At 41.6% G+C, this 21,892-nt stretch overlaps 1 protein-coding gene across 1 annotated transcript in view; it reads left to right on the top strand.

Annotated features, from left to right (window-relative positions):
- The first annotated feature begins 1,036 nt into the window (after positions 1 to 1,036).
- The window catches only part of ccdc38 (coiled-coil domain containing 38), a 28,802-nt gene continuing 7,946 nt past the window's right edge, over positions 1,037 to 21,892 (top strand). The window contains exons 1-12 of the mRNA XM_062982825.1: positions 1,037 to 1,183; positions 2,911 to 3,000; positions 4,073 to 4,154; positions 5,577 to 5,665; positions 7,649 to 7,817; positions 8,628 to 8,695; positions 9,549 to 9,712; positions 13,611 to 13,691; positions 16,125 to 16,339; positions 17,951 to 18,079; positions 18,825 to 18,909; positions 19,265 to 19,328. Of these exons, the coding sequence (XP_062838895.1) occupies positions 4,100 to 4,154; positions 5,577 to 5,665; positions 7,649 to 7,817; positions 8,628 to 8,695; positions 9,549 to 9,712; positions 13,611 to 13,691; positions 16,125 to 16,339; positions 17,951 to 18,079; positions 18,825 to 18,909; positions 19,265 to 19,328 (1,119 nt within the window). The 5' untranslated portion in view covers positions 1,037 to 1,183; positions 2,911 to 3,000; positions 4,073 to 4,099. The remainder of the gene's footprint in view (positions 1,184 to 2,910; positions 3,001 to 4,072; positions 4,155 to 5,576; positions 5,666 to 7,648; positions 7,818 to 8,627; positions 8,696 to 9,548; positions 9,713 to 13,610; positions 13,692 to 16,124; positions 16,340 to 17,950; positions 18,080 to 18,824; positions 18,910 to 19,264; positions 19,329 to 21,892) is intronic.

The following is a 21,892-nucleotide window of genomic DNA, read 5'->3' as shown; positions in this document are numbered from 1 at the left end:
CTGTACTTATTTTGAGATTAACTATAGGGAATCACCAATTAATAATGCTTCCTAATCACAGCTTGGAGAATCATCAACTTTTTGGACTATATGGCTGTGAACTACCCAGCCAGCCAAATCCCCAAAATAAATTTTTCCAACTTTCCCAAAATATGTTTGATTTTGACTTGTGGCCATGTCTCAGGACTCAATTTTGTATTCTGTCTGCTTAACACCTCAGTGGAGATGGACATCTCTTTGATTTACACCTCAGTGGAGGTGGATGCATGTTTACATCAGACCTCAGTGGAAATGGATGCATGTTGCTGTTTTGATTTCAGTGAGTACAGCTATACCTAAAGACTGTGGGCTATCAATTAAGAAGGATACCCTGTGTACTCAACACACAGATAACTATATCCCATCTATAACTGAACTTGAATAAGAAATGTGCCTGTATGGTGAATTAATACAAAATGTTTGTGAGTAAACAAGATATGTTATTTTTCAAAAAATACTTTGTTTTTTTAAATCTCTGAGTGCATATTTTAAACTAAGAGTTTTCAAGGGAGTGTATATCTTTTGGACAACTGCAACTGCAATTTCAGCATCAAAGAAACAACCATCCTCTGATAACCAAATATATTTTGTAGTGCTCTGTCTTTGTCCTTGGCAGTTCGAAGACATGGTTCTTCAGTCTAACAGATGAGTTACCTGTGTGCCATTACATGAATGCTTTTGAATATCACTTGCTTGAAGGGTTGACTTCTAACAAGGTCATGCTTTTCTTGACTAGTGGTTTTCAAAAAGTGGTCTCCATTACTACCGGCTGTTAGGAATGGTGGGAGTTGAAGTCCAAAACACCTGGAGGGCGGGCCCAAGTTTGCCCATGCCTGGTGCAGATGCCACAAGTCCATATGCGGAGAGTGGTGCAATGCCTCTGCTTGGGAGCTGCTTTGCCAAGGTGTTTCCCAGGCACGCGAGGCGTCCAGAATCCCCACGCGTGCCTCGAGCCTCCTCCCAACCGCCCCGCTTTGCGTCCAGGAGAAAAGACGGAGCCCCTTGAAGCTGCCACGAAGGGGAGACAACCTCCCATGCCTTTGGGTTGGTCGCCTCTCCCTCCCTCGGCGCTCGCCCGAGCTCTTTGGAGAGAGGAGACCCGGAGTTGCGTCTTGGAAGGACTAGGAAGGTCCTAGACGGATGGGTAGCCAACTAGCCATTGCTCAGTTTTGAAAAAGGCGCCTGTGTATCGATACTCGCTTACATCATAGGAGGAGGCATCCCTAAACTACACCAATGACTCCCAAACCTCGGCCCTCCCGTTAATTTGAACTTCAACTCCGCAAAGCCCCAGCCAGTTTGCCCAATGGCGACTCCCAGAACACCTGGAGGACCAAAGTTTGGCCCGCACAGAGCTACACTATAGAATTAATGTAGTTTGGCACCACTTATAAACGTCCAGATCTCAGTGCCATGGAATCCCTGGAGTCGTAGTTTGAGAGGCATCTTGGTAGAGAAGGCTCAAGACCAGGCATGGGCAAACTTGGATCCTCTAGGTGTTTTGGACTTCAACTCCCACAATTCCTAACAGCCGATAGGCTGTTAGGAATTGTGGGAGTTGAAGTCCAAAACACCTGGAGGGCTCAAGTTTGCCCATGTCTGCTCAAGACCCATGAACCCATGGCATTGAGCCAAGTTAGTTCAAGTGGTGTCAAGCCACACGAAAATGTGTTGTCATAGCCTGAATCACTGGGTTGCTGAGAGTTTTCCGGGCTGTCTGACCATGTTCCAGAAGCATTCTCACCTGATATTTTACCCACAACTATGGCAGGCATCCTTAGAGGTTGGAAACTAAGCAAGTGGAGTTTATATATCTGTGGAAGGTCCAGGTTGGGAGAAAGAACTCTTTGTCTGTTGGAGGCAAGTGTGAATGTTGCAAATGGCCAGCTTGAATAGCATTGAATGGCCATGTTCCAGAAGCATTCTCTCCTGACGTTTCACCCACATTACAAATGGCCTGCTAACATCTCCCAACAAAGGATTCCCTCAAGCAAGAACTAGCCAGGCTTTGAATCTGCAAAGCCATTAAATGCGAATCAGGTTGGCCATTTGCAACATCCATGCTTGCCTCAAACAGACAAGAGTTATTTCTCTCAACCTGGACTTTCCACAGATGTATAAACCCCACTTGCCTAGTTTCCAACAGATCTCACAACCACTGAGGATGCCTGCCATAGATGTGGGAAAAACGTCAGGAGAGAATGCTTCTGGAATATAGCTATACAGCCTGGAAAACTCACAGCAAGCCATACATGAAGATACACCCCCTCAGATATGTGGGAATCTGTTATTCATTGTAATCCTGGGCACAGAAGCCACTCCTGTGTCTTTAATGGTCTTTAATAGAAGAGGGATTCTGGGTATTTGCTGCTTGTCATGTATCCTCCCATTTTCCTGGCTATTTTTAAAAATGTCCCAGTTTTTCTCTCTTCCTCCTTTTGTTTCCAGCATATTTGCATTGCTGCAAGCTGAGTTCGAAGTGCAAAAGTAGTTTGCATTCAATGAATCCAGTAGAGTGAAATGGACAGAGTGGGATCTGATTATTCCTACAAGACTAAGGGCCCTTACAACCCAGAATATCAAGGCAGAAAATCCCACAATTTCTGCTTTGATCTGGGTTATCTGAGTCCACACTGCCATATATTCCAGTTCAAAGCAGAAAATGTGGGATTTTATTCAGCTGTGTGGAAGGGACCTCAGTGCCTCTCCCAGCATAATGACTTTTGCAATCTTGACCACATCTGTCATGGGTTTCATCTGTGAAACATGTAGGCAGAAACCCAGCCCTATCTTTTATTTTTCTCAACAACCCAAGCCCTGGGAGATACGTAGTTTGCATATGAAGTGAACTTTATACTTTATGTATTCTAGGTGCTACTTGTTTATGCAGAAATATTGAAGTCCTTCTCCAGCTGTTCTGAATGTGGATTGTTTTGCTACTCATTCCCATAAACAAATATTGTAAGTGATTAACTGCATTCTTCTGAAATCCAAAACAAATTGTCTTTGATACTGTAAAACCATTCCAGTATAAAATAATGGGAATGGCTCAGTTGTGGGTTTTGCTTTTGCTTCCCCAAGGACCATAAATAGACTTTTAAAAAGGCGCAAGCATGAATACAAAACAGCAGCCAAAATTGGCAAATACATTCTGAGTTTAAACCAAAGATGATTCCTGATTTAAAGCCATTATAACAACATTCCTGTTTTGTTTATCCTATAGAATTAAGATGTCTACAAATAATAATGCTTCCTTAATCCAACAACGAAGCAGTGCAGGATCTTGGGCAAAGCACTCAGACTCAAAGGAAAGCAATGACATCTTGGCAAGAAAACCAATTAAGTCAGAGTCATCTTGAAGGAACATAACAACAAAGCCTGGTGCACATGTCACAGCATGTTATTTTCTGTGGACATTCAGCACTGATAACTCGGTGGTGCAGTGTGTTAAAGCGCTGAGCTGCTGAACTTGCTGACCAAAAGGTCAATGGTTGGAATCTGGGGAGCGGAGTGAGTGCCCGCTGTTAGCCCCAGCTTCTGCCAACCTAGCAGTTTGAAAAAATGCAAATGTGAGTAGATCAATAGGTACTGCTTTGGCTGGAAGGTAATGGTGCTCCATGCAGCCATGCCGACCCCATGACCTTGGAGGTGTCTACGGACAACACCGGCTTTTCGGCTTAGAAATGGAGATGAGCACCAACCCCCAGAGTCGGACACGACTGGACTTAATGTCAGGGAAAACCTTTACCTTTACCTAACCCTAGCCAATCAGTAACAACTATAGCACAGGGAGAAAGAAGTCTGGAAATGTTTTTACTAGTCCAAAATGTCTTCTTGCAAATATGAAAGTTTTAATTGCTGTAGGGTCCTTTGGCACTCATTAATGTCACAGTGTTGTTACGTAACACTACGGTATCAAAATACACCTTGGATCATGCTGCTGCATGACTGCATGTTGATTGTTGAATTGGTTTAAAATGAAATATGATTTTAATTCCTTTTGTTGTCTTGTTTCTTTTCCTGTTTGACTTAGATCCAAGGAGCATTTTCGCTGATTGCAATGGCAGCAACAATTATATCACTTACACCATGTCTAGGAACTAGCTATAGTCTCGGTAACAAAAATTTAAATTAATCATGTGGCATTAGTAACGAGATCGGGAAATGCTATGGTCCTGCCAAATGTGGAAGTGGGGGAAACTGCTTTGGAAGAGTGTTTAGAAGCTAGTTCAACAAACTGCAGCCGGCGTGTTAATAGGTTACTATGCCGTGTTGAAACAGCTGCATTGGCTGCCAGCTTCTTTTCCGGGAATAGTTCAAAGTGCTGGCTGTGATCTGTAAAGCCCTATAAGGCTTGGGTCCAGGCTATATGGCACACTAGATTTCTTTATATGAACCTGCCAGGGCTCTTGAGATATTAGACGAAGTCCTTTTCTCAGTCCTACCACCATCACAAGCACTGTGAGTGTGGACACGAAAGAGGGCCTTCTTGGTGGCTTCCCCTCGAATCTGGAACGTCTTTCCAAAGCCAGAATGGCCCCTCCTTGTTGTCCTTCCATTGTTGTGCTGGCAGGACTGCTGACCGACAGGTCAGTGGTTCTAATCCAGGGATAGCACAGTAGAGCTTCCTCTGTCAGCTCCAGCTCCAGCTCCAAGCGAGGACATGAGGGAAGCCTCCCACAAGGATGGTAAAAAAATCAAAACATCCGGGCATCCCCTGGGCAACGTCTTTGCAGATGGCCAGTTCTCTCAAACCAGAAGTGACTTGCAGTTTCTCAAGTCGCTCCTGACACGAAAAAAAGTTGTCCTCCCATCGTCTGCTAAACAAATCCCTTTTAAGCAGAAAGATTTTTTTAAATGGGTGAAGGGGTGCAGTGTGGTTTTAAACTGAACTGCTTTTACTAGCTTTTAGTCTTTTAATTGAGGCATCAGTAAGTTAAATGTTTTGAATATTTACATAAAACTGTAATTTAAGATAAGACTGTCCAACTCTGATTACCATATATACTTGAGTATAAGCCAACCCAAATATAAGACGGCCAGGACCCTCACTCAAGTATAAGCCGAGGGGAGCTTTTTCAGCCCTAAAAAGGGCTGAAAAACACAGCTTATACTCGAGTATATGTGTTAATTTATAATGGGCCCAGAGACTTTTCTACCTCTCCTAGCATCTGAAGCAGGAATGAGCAGATGTTTTGGATTGTATCTTTCTAATCCACAGACTTTGTTCCTGTTGGCTGGGTTTCACAGGAACCCAAAACACCAACGTGAAGAGTAATATGATCTGTAGTTCTCATAAGTAGCTTGACTTTAGATTAGATATTCTTGTGGAGTAGATAGGAAGAAAAAGTTATCTTGCACATTTTCTCCAGCTTTTCTTAAGACAATACTCTTTGTTGGTCTATGTCACTTTGTGTTCTGTATTACTAATATGGGGAGTAACTATTGTAGAAAAGACAAAACTGCTTTTGTTTTAGTTGAATATTCTTCTTACATGGTTTGGGAAAATAACGTTATTTATCTTTCATACTCTGTAGAGCAAGCTGGCAAACCAGGAAGCCCCTTCAGATGCGTGGACAATGAAATCTATCTTTATAGAAATATAGAATGTGTCGAGAAAGAGAAGGTATGTATTTCCAGAGTTCAGAGATAACACATTGTGCAGTAATGTATTCTTTGGTAATAAAATACCATGACTTATGGGAAGGGAACAACAACCATCTTTGCAACAAGGAAGGGGAAATCTCTGTTTATTAATCAAGAGGGTGGCCATCTCTTTTGAGATTCTTTGTAGTTCTTCTTAAATAAAACCAAGTCTGGCTATCTTGTTTTTTGTTTAAGCAAGAGTGGTATGACTAATGTCCCTTCTACACTGCTCTAAATCTCAGGATCCAATCCCAGATTATCTGATTTAATCTGGATTATATGAATCTCCACTGCCAGATGATCTGGGATAAGAAGATAACCTAGGATCAGATCCTGGGATATAGGGGCAGTTTAGAAGGGGTCTTAGTCACACCACTCTTGCTCACAAAGCACTCGAGATGCAACATGCAAAATACAAAAAGTGCAAAAACAATAACATAAAACAGTAAGCAGCCGATATAAACATCACAACTTCACAATGCCCCCTGATTAAAAACAGTAAAATGCAGTGATTGCTGCAAGTAAAAACAGTAATCAATCTCAATCTTGTAAAATGCTTGATAAAGTATCTGAAAGTCCTCACATATATTCATAAGGTAAAGGTAAAGGTTTCCCCTGATGTTAAGTCCAGTCATGTCTGACTGTGGGGGTTGGTGCTCATCTCCATTTCTAAGCCAAAGAGCCGGCGTTGTCCGTAGACACCTCCAAGGTCATGTGGCCGGCATGACTATATATATTCATAAAGAATCTAAATATGGTCAAAGGCATATAGGAAAAGCCATGTCTTCAATTGTGTGCTTGGAGGGTGAGGGCTAGCCTGATCTCCCTCGGGAGGGCATTGCAAAGTCGGGGAGCCACCACCAAGAAGGCCCTCTCTTTCGTCCCCATCAGCCGCATTTGAGACGGAGGTGGGACCAAGAAAAGGGCCTCCCCGGCAGATATTAAAGCCCGTGCTGGTTCATAGAAAGAGATGCGGTCTCAAAGATAGGTTGTACCTGAAGCTTATAGGGCTTTATAGGTAATAACTTGCACTTTGAATTGGGTCCGGAAACTCATTGGCAGCCAGTGGAGCTGCTTTAGTAGGGGCATGGTATGTTCCCTATAACCATGCTCCAGTTAGTAATCTGGCCACCAACTTTTGCACTAACTACAGTTTCCAAGCCATATTCAAAAGCAGCCCCACATAAAGTGCATTGCAGTAGTACATTCTACTGTTGCTTCTTGAAAAAGACAAGCCTCATCTCACTGTGGCCAACAAAATTGTGCAAATCTCCCATCCTTCTCCTTCCATCTTCCTCACTTCAATCCCATCTTAAACTCTCACCTCCTTTTTGCAAATGTTGCCATCCACGCCTTGCGTCTCCTCCACTCCAGTCCAGGCTTTAATATAACTATTCCTAGATGACAAAAAAATTGGATTTTTTAAAAATTTAAAAGACATTAATAATAATAATAATAATAATAATAATAATAATAATAATAATAATAACAACTTTATTTTTATATCCCGCCCATCTCCCCGAAGGGACTCGGGGTGGCTCACAACAGGGACAACAAGCCCGAAACAACGACATAACATATTTGACAAAACTTAAAACATTTAAATGATACACAAAATAAAATAATGGACAATAAATTAAAACATTAAGACATTCCTCAGCGCAAGAAGTTCCAGATATCGGAATGTTACCACCTGGTTCTGCCACAGCTGCCCACTACTACCTTAAGGGGAATATTTTACTCAAGAATAGTTCATAGCAGTAATTGTTGTCACAGCAAGGAATAGCGACGAAAATGAAATTTCTGTTTTTCTAGTGACATGACAAGTTCTGTGACTTTCTCACTGCAGAAAAGCTACTATCCATATCTACTATGTACATGTTATATCATGGGAAACTGCGGTATGTTTGTTTCTTGTGAATTTTCTCCAAAGCTAGATGGTGAAAATGGGTTTTAATTTCAGTTTAGGCAACTTCAACAGGACCTGAAGGTGTTTCAAAAGTCCACCGTTGCATCAAGGGCTCGGGAGCGAAAGACTTTTAAAAAATTAGAACAAGTCATTGACAGAGAGTCAGAAGATGATATAGAAGAGAAAAGTTCTGATGTGAGCTGGGCTCTTGCTTTTGCAAAATGTGAGCAAAATGGGTTACAAAAACATAACTTTGGATGACTTAGTGCTCACCAATCATTTATTTTGATGTCTACAATTCCCAATCATCCATTCATTAGTATTATATGCTGGCTTGTGTTAAATTTAAAAGAATGCATGTGACTTGTGATGATAATACATTATCTTTTCTGATTCTAGCTATAATGAGAAGCATTTAATTATTAAATGTTTAAGGATTCAGAAGTTATGGGGAAGTTACTTTTTTAAGCGGACAAATGGAATTTCCCAATTGACTTGCCTGGGGGATTCTGGGATTTTTTTAAAAAGGCAATTCATCTGAGCACAGATCAACCATGGTTTGCAAATAATCATGATCTCTGACAAACCATGTTTTAGCACCGCTTATTTATTTTTGTTCCCTGGGCATTTAGTGGCTCTGTTTCTAAAAACGTCTCTGAGATAGGACAACAGATCTAGCTATGGTTTAACATGTCTAATCAACACTAAATCATCAGTAGAACAAAATGTAATTTGTAAACCTGCTTCACACTTGGTTTCTGACTCTGATTATTGGTTGATTTTCAAGTGTTGGTTGGAAACCAACCAGGCACCGCCATTCATTGTTTGTTATTAATGTGTCAAAACTCTGAAATAAAAAAATGCAGAGTCAGTTAATTTCTAGAAAAGAATAATTTGAAAGATTTGTCCTTGTTCGGCTATTTGCACAATTCCTTGAATGTACAAAGTGCAATATGTGTTCTATAAATAACCATTTACTATATGCAAGGATATAGGGGGGAGAAATCTAATAAGTCTGTTTTTCTTCTCTAAGCCTGTCAAAGTGATACCCAGTCCATAACAGAGTACATCAGTGAGCAGAAGGAACTGTTTTTGCTAGAGGTAAATGCTTTCATTTTTGTAGTTAAAGAGTGAATGTCAATCAAAACAAAATACATCTAAGCCACACGAAGCAACATAGACTAGATATTTCACCTCTTATCAAATTTCATTTTGAGAGGTGGGCTGGGGGGCCTATATTGAGCTTCAATAAAAATGCTCATCTTTTGTATATTATTTATTTACCATATCAGAAACAAACAAAGGGTACAGTTGTAACGTATTTAAAATCACAAAGTTAAAAACTTGGCATTATACTAAATGTCCTTTGACCAGTAACTGGCCACTTGGAGTGCCTCTGGTGCTGTTATTAGAAGGTCCTCCCTGGTGCATGTGCATTTTGTATATTGTGTGAAATGCACAGAGTACATGGCTTAAAGCTAGAGAAGTGGGAAGCCCGGGCCCTTGAGTGCTCTAACTAGAGGTCAGCTGTGATCAGCAGTGCTGTGGAATTTGAAGTGGCATGCAAAGGGAGAAATGTGCCAAAGGAAGGTGTGTCAAGATAACCCTGACCAGGACCACTTTCCACCTGGAAACCGATGTCCTCACTGTGGAAGTACATACGGGTCAAGAATAGGGCTCCACAATCACCTCCGTATCCACTGCCAAGACACTACACTTGGAAGGCCATCATACTCGGCTGTTAGGAATTGTGGGAGTTGAAGTCCAAAACACCTGGAGGGCAAAAGTTTGCCCATGTCTGGTCTACACTGACTGTATAATGAAGTTTCAACATGCATGATATGATACTGTATATGGAGTCATACTCTCACTATATTCAGCTTATTGGAATAACAGTTTCACATAATACTGAATCTTAAATGAATATATTTTGCAATTTTTTTCTCTATCGCAGTATGCAGTTAAAACAAAGCAACGGGCTATATCAAAGATGGAGGAAAAGGCAGCAATGGAGGAGAGGAAGGCCAAAAACGCCGAAACAAAACTAGAAGACGATTCACTGGCATTTGAGGAGTTTCTCAAGGAAAATGATAAAAGTTCTGTAGATGCCCTTAAAATGTGAGAGGCTGTGTTACAATTTCTATTATTAACAGTGGGGCAGATTGGCAGTTGGTTGCTCTTCTCACGCACAAGGATTTGTCCTTTCCATCTTCCCCTCCAAAACTATCTAAAATCCGCACAAGGAATCATGCCACGGAGAGGACCGTGTATGTGTGTATCTCTCACTACCTGCTTATTATGCCTTTTACATGCTGTGAAATATATAGAGGTAGAGCAGTGTTTCTCAACCTGGGGGTTGGTTGTGAGGGGGGTGTCAGAGGGGTCGCCAAAGACTAGTATTTTCTGTTGGTCATGGGGGCTCTGTGTGGGAAGTTTGGCCCAATTCTATCATTTTATTATCTTCATTTCTATCCCGTTCTTCTCACCCCGTAGGGGACTCAGAGCGGCATACAATATACATTTAGGCAAAAATTCAATGCCTCATTATACAAAGAAAATAAAAAAACATAAAATAATAGAAACAATAAACACAATTTAAAACCATTGATATATTAAAACTTAAAACAGCATCTAGATACACCCTACTAGCCCCCCCTCCCTCCCATCATGATCTTAAGGTCTTCTTTGGCTGTCTTGGATGGTGCTGGGCAGGGCCGGCCGGACATATTTTTTTATATAAAGCGGGGAGGGGAAATTGCGCCCCCCCGCCTCCTGCGCCCTGGCCCCGCCTCTCACGCAGCGTGAGAGGCGGGGCCAGGGTGAGCTGCGTGGGAGGCGGGGCCAGGGTTGGCCCCGCCTCCCATGCAGGTCGCCCTGGCCCCGCCTCTCACGCAGTGTGAGAGGCGGGGCCAGGGCGTGGGGGGCGGGGCCAGGGTTGGCCCCGCCTCCCGCGCAGCTCAGCTTGCCAGTCTGGCCTTTTCCAGGGGGCCAGACTGCAGCAAAGGTCCTTGCAGGCCGCGATCGCAGCCTGCAAGGACCTTTGCTGCAGTCTGGCCCCCTGGAAAAGGCCAGGCCGGCGAGGCTGAGCTGCGTGGGAGCCTCCTGTGCAGCTCACCCTGACCCCGCCTCTCACGCAGCGTGGGAGGCGGGGCCAGGGCGCCTAACGGCGCCCCCCCGGGCCTGCGCCCGAGGCGGCAGCCTCACGTGGCCTCCGTGTTGGGCCGGCCCTGGTGCTGGGTCATTGGTGGGGTTCAAGGGACTCTTTGATTGTAGGTGAACTATACATCCCAGCAACTACAACTCTCAAATGCCAAGTCCTATTTCCCCCCAAACTCTACAATATGGAGCATATTGAGTATTTGTGCCAAGTTTGGTCCAGATCCATCATCGTTTGAGTCCACAGTACTCTCTGGATGTAGGTGAACTACAACTCCAAACTCGAGGTCAATGCACACCAAATCCTCCCAGTATTTTCTGTTGGTCATGGGAGCTCAGTGTGCCAAGTTTGGTTCAGTTCCATTGTTGGTGGAGTTCAGACTGTTCTTTGATTGTAGGTGAATTATAAATCCCACCAACTACAACTCTCAAATGACAAAATTAATCCCCCCCCCCAACCCCACCAGTATTCAAATTTGGGTGTATCGGGTATTTGTGCTAATGTGGTCCAGTGAATAAAAATACATCCTGCACACCAGATATTTACATTCTGATTCATAACAGTAGCAAAATTACAGTCATGAAGTAGCAATGAAAATAATTTTATGGTTGGGGAATCACCACAACATGAAGAACTATATTAAGGGGTCACAGCATTAGGAAGGTTGAGAACCACAGAGGTAGAGCCATGTCATTGTAGCTTTGACTGTTTAATAAGTGAAACGTTGTCACAGAATTCCCATGAGCTCATTGGGGATCTATACTAGTTGCAAAGCCCTCATCATAGCTTCATGCTCAGCCCAGAAATAGGAGCCCCTGGTGTCCAAGGGGATAAAAGCCTTGTAATTTGAAGGTTGGGTTGCTGACCTGAAAGCTGCGAGGTTCGAATCCCACTCGAGGAGAGTGCGGATGAGCTCCCTCTATCAGCTCCAGCTCCATGCGGGGACATGAGAGAAGCCTCCCACAAGGATGATAAAACATCAAAACATCCGGGCGTCCCCTGGGCAACGTCCTTGCAGACGGCCAATTCTCTCACTCCAGAAGCAACTCCGGTTGCTCCTGACACGAAAAAAAAAAAAAAGCCCAGAAATTGTTCTGGAGGTTTGAGACATAGAGTTATGCCAGGCTCACATGCAGTGGTCAATCTTCAAATACATATCCCCCTTATAAAAGGTAAAAGGTTCCCTCTTGACATTAAGTCCAGTCGTGTCCGACTCTGGGGGTTGGTGCTCATCTCCATTTCTAAGCCAAAGAGCTGGCGTTGTGTGTAGACACCTCCTAGATCATATGGACACCTCTTGTAGACACCTCCTAGGTCATGCATGGAGCGCCATGCATGGAGCTATAGTGGAGTCTCACTTATCCAAGCTAAACGGGCCGGCAGAAGCTTGGATAAGATAATATCTTGGATAATAAGGAGGGATTAAGGAAAAGCCTATTAAACATCAAATTAGGTTATGATTTTACAAATTAAGCACCAAAACTTCATGTTATACAACAAATTTGACAGAAAAAGTAGTTCAATGTGCAGTAATGTTATGTTGTAATTACTGTATTTACGAATTTAACACCAAAATATAACGATATATTGAAAACATTGACTACAAAAATGGCTTGGATTATCCAGAGGCTTGGATAAGCGAGGCTTGGATAAGTGAGACTCTACTGTATATACTCCCCTTATAGCAGCCCTCATATCAACAACCCCAAGAGAGACAAAAATGATGTCTTTTGTAAAGGAAATGGATATCTAGATGAAGTCTCCTCAATTTATTTTGGATTACAAGAGAATAATGGCTCAGAATAGATGGGTGCTTAACAAATCCCTCTCTCCTTCCAGTTACAGCTAAATGCAGAGACTGCAAGCGGAAAGTGATGATGCATGTCATATACTCTCTATTTAAAAAGCTTTTGGGCTTCAACCCTTCAAGTTCTAGGAACTGAACTTTGCACTCAACTGCTTCTCGCTTTTTTCTTAAAATCTGAGAGCATGAGAGTTTAATTAGCTGTGTGCCAATTATTTCGTGAACAATGTACTTTGATCCTCGGGAGATTAATTGTTGACACATTATAACAGAGCTTTCCAAACTGTGTCGCAACACATGAGTGTGTCAGCTGTAGTGTGTAGGTGTGTCTCACAAACGTAACAACAATTTTAAGTCTATGTGAAATAAGCTATAAATGAGATATATTTAAAAATATAAATGAAAGCTTTTCATTAGATATGTTGTGTAGATTTCATTACTACAACTTTTGTTTGTGTTGGTATGTCTTATAAGGGGTCGGGTTAACCCAGGCATGGGCAAACTCCGGCCCTCCAGGTGTTTTCGATTCCAATTCCCACCATTCCTAACAGCCTCAGGCCCCTTCCTTTCCCCCCTCAGCCGCTTAAGCGGCTGAGGGGGAAAAGGAAAGGGCCTGAGGCTGTTAGGAATGGTAGGAATTGGAGTCGAAAACACCTGGAGGGCCGAATTTTGCCCACGCCTGGTTTAATCTCTGGTTTGCTAGTAAAACTGAATTACTGTGTCGCGAAATGCTGCATGTCTAAAAAGATTTCACTAACATGAAATGTTTGCACAGCTCTACTTTATGCACATTTCTTGTTTTTTTCTGACTGTAAATTTCAGAATTTGCATTTTATAGCAGTAGCATCACCCAAGTAGTTTATAGCTGTCAGCATATCAGCTCATTGACATAATTATCATGCCCAAATATTATAGTGAAACTGATCGTATATCTCAGCTGAAGATAAAATCCTCATATGCTTTGTTTTCAATTGACTTGAGAGGGAAAAATATCCATTTAGGTTAAGATCTGCCTATACATCTATACATAGTTGACAAAACCCATATTATTTCAGGGCAAGTCAGGAAGCAAAAGCTAAAAATGAAGTCATGGCAGAAGTCAGGTCAGCAATGAATGAAGTGTTCTCTCTTAAAAGGTGAGCTCTTTATTTAATTTCTTGGCAAAGCGTAGTTTGTTTATGAGAAATGAGGAGATTTCTCTTTTAATGTTGATAGTTTTGCTTATCATTTAAAGGAAGTGCTTGAGAAGCAGGATCTACAATTCTTAAAAGGGGTAAAACTCAGCAATAATTTGAAAAATACTCAACTTTTGCAAAAAAAAAATACATGGGAAGTCAACTTAAGAATAAGTGTCAAATTCAGTCAAAGTCAGTTAATGAAAATATGTATTCTGTAGGGGAGGAAACCATACAGAAATCTGTATTGACACCAATGTTACTTTATTAAATCAAACCTTGTGTGAGGAAGATCCTTGAGTATCTTTAAATTTATAACCAATTTAAGTGTTTTCTGCTGCCCTGGAGACTAGGACACGGAACAATGGCTTCATACTACAGGAAAGGAGCTACCACTTGAACATTAGGAAGAACTTCCTAGCTGTAAGAGCTGTTCAGCAGTGGAACTCTCTGTCCTGGAGTGTGATGGAAGTTCCTTCTTTAGAGGCTATTAAGCAGAGGCTAGGTGTACATCTGTCCGTGGTGCTTTGAATGTATTTTCTTGTTTCTTGGCAGGGGATTGGACTGGATTTATTTATTCCGTATCAAAAGCATTGCCTAAATTAGTATAAAACTGATAAAAATAGAAGAGGTACAAGCAGCTAAATTTATTTTGACCAAAAATGGGCAACCGTGACCGCATTGTCTGTAGCCTCAAGCAATTCTTCCTCTGTACATGAGGCAGGACATTTCGGACAAGCATACGGATGCGGTGTTGTCTGTTCTGCTCCACAGTCGCACGAAGTGGAGGATACTTTTAGGTAGTGACATTTTGCCAGGTTGTCTTTAGAGCTGCCCACTCCACTTCTGAGGCTGTTCAGGGACTTCCAAGTTGCCCATTCTTGGTTTGCCCCGGGAGGCAGACCCTCATTGGGGCCATTCAATTGGGATTTCCTGGTTTAGCTGCCCAGAGGAATGCCCTCACTGTTGCTGGGGGGTACGTTAAGAGGAGTGGTGGATTGTCATGGGATGCAAAGGCACTGTGCTGTTTGTGTTAACTGAAAAATAAAGTGTATGAAGCCGATTGGCTGAGACTGCAAAGACCTGGGGATTGATTTGATACTTTTTCTGTTCTGCTCCTGCAGAACTAGTTTGGATAAGATTTTCAGTGCTGACTGAGTACTGCTGGTGAAGAGAGCAGTGTACTAAAGAGGGGCCTTGCTATTTTGAGGCCTGTTTGCTGCTGAAAAAAGAAGGTGAAGAATTCATATCTGAAGCAGATTTGTGGACTGAGAAAGGACTGTTATGACTGTGGACTTCTGTAAGTGATCAGAGGGACCATTGTAAATCCAGTAGAGTCTCACTTATCCAAGCCTCGCTTATACAAGCTTCTGGATTATCCAAGCCATTTTTGTAGTCAATGTTTTCAATATATCGTGATATTTTGGTGCTAAATTTGTAAATACAGTAATTACAACATAACATTACTGCGTATTGAACTGCTTTTTCTGTCAAATTTGTTGTATAACATGATGTTTTGGTGCTTAATTTGTAAAATCAACCTAATTTGATGTTTAATAGGCTTTTCCTTAATCCCTCCTTATTATCCAAGATATTCGCTTATCCAAGGTTCTGCCGGCCCGTTTAGCTTGGATAAGTGAGACTCTACTGTACTACTGTTTTTTTGATCTCTTGGAATCAGTAAAGTTCCTGTATTTTATTCTGCAAACCTGAGTGGCATGTTATTGTTCTGAGGATGACTCTGGATCGCGGACACACGTAAAGGCTTCCATTTATCATCATCAATCCGTAATATGGTTCTCATGAAGCTTTCCCTTGATTTGAGTCTACTGGGAGGAGGCTGATAGCCATGCAGAGGATGGCTTTCACAGTGTTCAACCTTATTTCTTTCACAGTTAGCAGCAACTTTCCGTTGCACATCCGGGGGGGGGGGGGGGGGGGGAATGCCAGCTAGCAACAACAGGTGTAGGTCTCAGACATCCTGTGATTATTCTGCGTGTTTCGTTCAATGCTATATTCACCTGCTTCTCATGGGCAGACTTGTGCCAAACAGGGCAGGCATACTTGGCAGTTGAGTAAGACAAGGCATGGGTTGATGATCTTACTAATTTTGGGTTGGATTGGATGGCCCATGAGGTCTCTTCCAACTCTATGGTTCTAAGATATGATAACTTTCCAAAATCAATTTAAATGTTTTAATGCTTTTTATGTTTAGCATTAGAGATCAAACAACAATAAAAAAACAAATATGACTCTGTAATTAAACATTTTTGACTCATTACCTTTTCCATTACAGTAATTCCAATTTATTTGCCTTGCATCACATAGAGATGCTCCTTCAATAAAATATTAGTACTTGTTGGTATCTCAGTTTTCATCTTTTGATGTCTGCAGTGAAATTACAAATGCTGAAGATCTCCTGAGATTGTATTTATCCTATGAAGCCTTTTTATTGAGCATTTCTCCTAAAGAGTGGCAAGACCAGCAAATTGCAAGGAAGAAGAAGAAAAGAGACAGGAAAAGCATCCTTTCAAAATCTTTTATTTCAGTGCCCAGTCGTGATAAAACCAGACTGGCATCAACCTCATTTTTATTACATCACAAAATACGTAAGTGTGAATTTTCAAAACTATATTCTGGGAACCTGTGTAGTTGTGGTATATTCAATTGCTCCCCAGCCCATCCCCGATTCTCCCAGAGCGAGAATCTGAAAGAATGGTGAAAGTCAAACTATACAAGACAGTAACAGCCACATTACTTCTTTATGTCTGCACCATTGGTGTATATATAGTGGATACTGGAGGAGAATGTAACTTTTAAATAGAAAAAGAATAGGTTTAAATAGATGAACTGCAGTATCTCTCACCTTACATTGCCGTAGTCAGTTTTTTAATTTAAATAATTCTTTTTTCTCCCACGTCTCAGTCCTCCAGGGTTCCCAAAGTGCTTCTGCTGTGAGAGAATTGGCCGTCTGCAAGGACGTTGCCCAGGGGACACCCGGATGTTTTGATGTTTTTACCATCCTTGTGGGATGCTTCTCTCATGTCCCCGCATGGAGCTGGAGCTGATAGAGAGAGCTCATCCGCACTCTCCCCGGGTTGGAATCAAGCCGATAACCTTCAGGTCAGCAACCCAACCTTCAAGTCAGCAGTCCTGCCGGCACAAGGGTTTAACCCACTGCGCCGGCGGGGGCTCCCGGCTCCCAAAGTGACACATAACATATAGAAACATTAATTGGAAACAGATTTTTAAAGCACATTGTAAAAGGAAACACTGCAAGTGAAAACAGGTTAAAATAATCCCAAAAGCCAACTCTAAAACTGGTTTAAAAGCCCAAAAAAATCACGTAGAACAGTGCAATTTTGGTTGCTTGCTGGAGGGAAGCTCAAAAACTATAGAACCAACCTGTCTTTGCATGGGAAGGAGTGCCACAACTGAGGTGTTGCTAGAAACAGAGATGATCTTGACTTCAAGGGGCACCCTTGGAGATGTTTGGAAGCTTTCTGTTGTGTAAAATGCAGCAGCTGGGTTGTTGGAGAGTATATGTCACTGATTTTGAATCAGATGCTCTAACTACCAATTTGTTTCTTACTTTTATTCATGTTTTTTATTTATTCTAAATAGCTTCTGGTTCAGTCAACTGTGGGTGCATCGATATAATTGAATTAGTTTATGCAGTTTGATTCCATCATGACTCAATGTGGTGGAATCATGGGAATTGTCATTTGGTGAGATACCAGCACTATTTGGCAGAGAAGGCTAATGACCTTGTAAAACTTCCATTTTTCCCATAGCAATGAACCATGGAAGTTAACATGGTATCAAACCGTATTAATTCTACAATGGAGATGCACCCTGTGACCATGCCTTCTCTCCTATGAACAGTCTGGTGTAACCTTGAGACCTGCAATGGAAGTCCTGTTGGGTGTCCCACCACTCTGAGAGGCTAGGTTGGTGGGTACATACAACAGGGTTTTCTCTGTGGTAATGGTAACATCCTCAAGAATAAAGACATAAGTATCTAAGAGTTATCCAGGCCATAGTATTTCTAATTTCTATGTTAGAATAATTCCATTATTATTGCAACAATATGACATGTTGTCTCAGCTTTTTGTTGATGGTAGGCTGGATTGGATTTTACAAGTTCATTTGTTTGAAGCTGCTAGTTGATCCTGTGTTTACAAGTAGGTGATTTTGTGTTGATTGAACTGTATCTTTAGACAAATGGGCCCACGCCAAAGGGTCACTGCTGCCCAAAGGGCCGCCACCAGGCAGGAAGTTGACAACTGCAAGATCAGCCTCTCTACTTGTTCCTCGTGAGGAAGAGAAGAAAAGCACACAGAGGACAGGTAGGGGGGAGACACCAAGTGGTGGAAGGACAATCCGGTGTATGTTTGGTTGTTGTTCCAGAGGTTTGCATTTGTGTGCTTTTGTACCTGGATCTTAACTAACTCCCTGCCAAAACCAGAAATCCTGTTTAAAAACCACTCACAAATGTGAGCTTACCACCCAGTATATATCTATTGAATGGCGATGTTCCTTTCTTGTAATGTGAATCCTTTGTTGACAGCCCCGGAGCAGCAGAGGGCAGGTTTGCTCCATTTTCTACATATCAACCTTCAAAATACTTTAGACATTGCGTAAATGGCCTCCTGTGCTCAGATGTAATAGGCTTTTACCTTCTTGAACAGAAGAATCTTATATCCAAAAACTGTTTTTGAAATCCCATCCTTCAAAAGTACTTTGTTATGTTGTGATGCTGTTCCAAAAATGTTAGCTCCATCGCCCAGCTGGTTGCAAATACCATTTTGTGTGTTTGTTTCTTTTTTGATACTGACATCAAAGTAAAAAATATTCAGCTTGCTGATTTTAATAGTGCATTAAAGATGCTACTAGATATAAGTGTTTCCTCGGCACAGCACCAAACACTCCTAGGTTTTGTATCCTCTGCACTCCCAATACAATTGTGTTATATTTAATTCTAATGAATGTATGGTATGAGAAAAATAAGATAATATAGCTCCACAGATACATAATACAGATCTAATAACCCCTGTGGCTAAATCTTATGTTATGTGTTGTCAATCTTCAAAGGAGGCGATTACCGCTTTTTTAGAAGAACATCAAGATCAATGAGCCTTAGGACATCCCTTGGAGACAAAAAATATATGTTAGCAAGGTAAAGCAATAACACTTGAGAAGTTTATTTTTATTCAAGTCTCAGACATTGAGAAACATACATGTTACATTTAGCAATAATGTGTGCTTGTAATATATACCAGCAGCATTTATATTCAACTAACTTATGGAAGACCAAAATTTCACTGCAGCTTTTATAAGGAAAAGTAAGCTATATCTATCCTTTGACTCCTTGTCTTTAGAGGTTTATTGCTGTGGTGCCTTCTTGCCAAAGTTATAGCCATCACAAAGTATGGGGCCCATATTTTCCGTCTCAGTGTTAGATAATGAGCTAACAAGCTGACAAGTATAAACACAAAGCTAAATTAGTGTTTCTTTTTTAACAACTGTCAAAGTGAAAGAAGTGTGTCTCTGTCTTCAGAAGAGGAATTTTCCTTGGATGAAATACCAAGCGATGAGGTAAGGATTTCCTATTTCTTAGACGCAATACTCATATCATACAAAAATTAAGGGCCTTCTTGCTTTTAATTTCAACTGTGCACTATCATCAGAACCTCTGGACAAAATCTTCTGCTGCAGTTGTTGGACCCCAATGTTCACAGAGTTTAATTTTTGATATATGCAACTTTCACTTTCTGCATGTATCTATTTCCTTCTCCATTTGATGAATGGGGGAAGAATCGATCCCCCACAGCTGGAAAGCATCTGTGTCTTAATCATCTTCATTTTTGCCATACTGATCCAACGTCCTGCAAACTGATGATATCACCAATTGTAGATTCTTAAAAATGGCCACAAACTAAACATAACATAAAAACCAAATGTCTTTTAATAAGCATGGTGCATCCATGAATTTTTAGTTGTACCATAAAGGTGGACACTGGCACCTGTTTTAATGAAGAAACCAACCCTTGGCCTAATTCACAACAGGTTTCAAACTAGTACGATTTTGAGAAATTAGGACTTAATTTGTGAGAATGAATCTATATTATTTAAAATATGTAGAACTCAAGCATCAACTGCCAATAGCTTAAGGATCAAGGTAGGGGGTCTTTTCAGCTAGGATGACTATTCCAGAATACTCCAAACAGTATCAAGTCTACCAGGAATTTATGAGGATTCAAAAACAACAACAACAACAACAACATAAGAATAAAGCATATAAATTAAAATATATATAGGGACACAAAACGTACTAGTTCTCCCACTATATCTTTTATTAGTCTCCATGCTACTACTGATGCATTTAGTAGATGCTTAAGAACTTTATTTATCTTCAAAGAAAAACAGACTTTCGGTGTCACCACTGAGGACATCATTGCCTCCTAGCCAGTTAAAATTAAAACAAAATCCCATAGCTAGTATGATGGAATCTGCTTTATAAAGTAAAACAAGTCTTTTAGCAAACATAATTGTTTTAAACCATTTTAAAATGTTTTAAATTTTACTTTTAAAAAAAATCACACATAAAGGCACCCACATTCCAATTCAAATTATCATTTATTTGCTAATTATAGAGACTGATTTTAAAATTCAGCATTAACATCCATCTGATACTTAGCAAAGCCACTTTTCGGATTGTGCAAACATGATTGTTTCAGTTGCTTTTGAAGAAAGCTTAGAGGCAGATCAGACTGCTGCTTATATGCTAGCTAATCCTAGAATCATAGAATCATAGAATAGTAGAGTTGGAAGAGACCTCATGGGCCATCCAGTCCAACCCCCTGCTAAGAAGCAGGAAATCGCATTCAAAGCACCCCCGACAGATGGCCATCCAGCCTCTGCTTAAAAGCCTCCAAAGAAGGCGCCTCCACCACGGCCCGGGGGAGAGAGTTCCACTGTCTAACAGCTCTCACAGTGAGGAAGTTCTTCCTGATGTTCAGGTGGAATCTCCTTTCCTGTAGTTTGAAGCCATTGTTCCGTGTCCTAGTCTGCAGGGCAGCAGAAAACAAGCTTGCTCCCTCCTCCCTATGACTTCCCTTCACGTATTTGTACATGGCTATCATGTCTCCTCTCAGCCTTCTCTTCTGCAGGCTAAACATGCCCAGCTCTTTAAGCCGCTCCTCATAGGGCTTGTTCTCCAGACCCTTGATCATTTTAGTCACCCGCCTCTGGACGCTTTCCAGCTTGTCAACATCTCCCTTCAACTGTGGTGCCCAAAATTGGACACAGTATTCCAGGTGTGGTCTGACCAAGGCAGAATAGAGGGGGAGCATAACTTCCCTGGATCTAGACGCTATTCCCCTATTGATGCAGGCCAGAATCCCGTTGGCTTTCTTAGCAGCCGCATCACATTGTAGGCTCATGTTTAACTTGTTGTCCACAAGGACTCCAAGGTCTTTTTCGCACACACTGCTGTCTAGCCAGGCGTCCCCCATTCTGTATCTTTGATTTCCATTTTTTCTGCCGAAGTGAAGTATCTTGCATATGTCCCTGTTGAACTTCATTTTGTTAGTTTCGGCCCATCTCTCTAGTCTGTCAAGATCATTTTGAATTCTGCTCCTGTCTTCTGTACTGTTAGCTATCCCCCCCAGTTTGGTGTCATCTGCAAACTTGATGATCGTGCCTTCTAACCCTTCGTCTAAGTCATTAATAAAGATGTTGAACAGAACCGGGCCCAGGACGGAGCCCTGCGGCACTCCACTTGTCACTTCTTTCCATGATGAAGACGATGCATTGGTGAGCACCCTTTGGGTTTGTTCGCTTAGCCAATTACAGATCCACCTAACCGTAGTTTTGTCTAGCCCACATTTTACTAGTTTGTTTGCCAGAAGGTCATGGGGGACTTTGTCGAAGGCCTTACTGAAATCCAGGTAGGCTACATCCACGGCATTCCCTGTATCGACCCAACTCGTAACTCTATCGAAAAAAGAGATCAGATTAGTCTGGCATGACTTGTTTTTGGTAAATCCGTGTTGACTATTAGCAATGACCGCATTTGTTTCTAAGTGTTTGCAGACCACTTCCTTAATGATCTTTTCCAGAATCTTGCCTGGTATCGACGTGAGGCTAACCGGACGGTA

Source organism: Anolis carolinensis, chromosome 5, assembly GCF_035594765.1.
Source record: "Anolis carolinensis isolate JA03-04 chromosome 5, rAnoCar3.1.pri, whole genome shotgun sequence".
In the NCBI taxonomy this organism is placed as follows: Eukaryota; Metazoa; Chordata; class Lepidosauria; order Squamata; family Dactyloidae; genus Anolis; species Anolis carolinensis.
The sequence above is the reverse complement of the archived record's forward strand: the minus strand, read 5'-3'. Positions and strand labels throughout refer to the sequence as shown.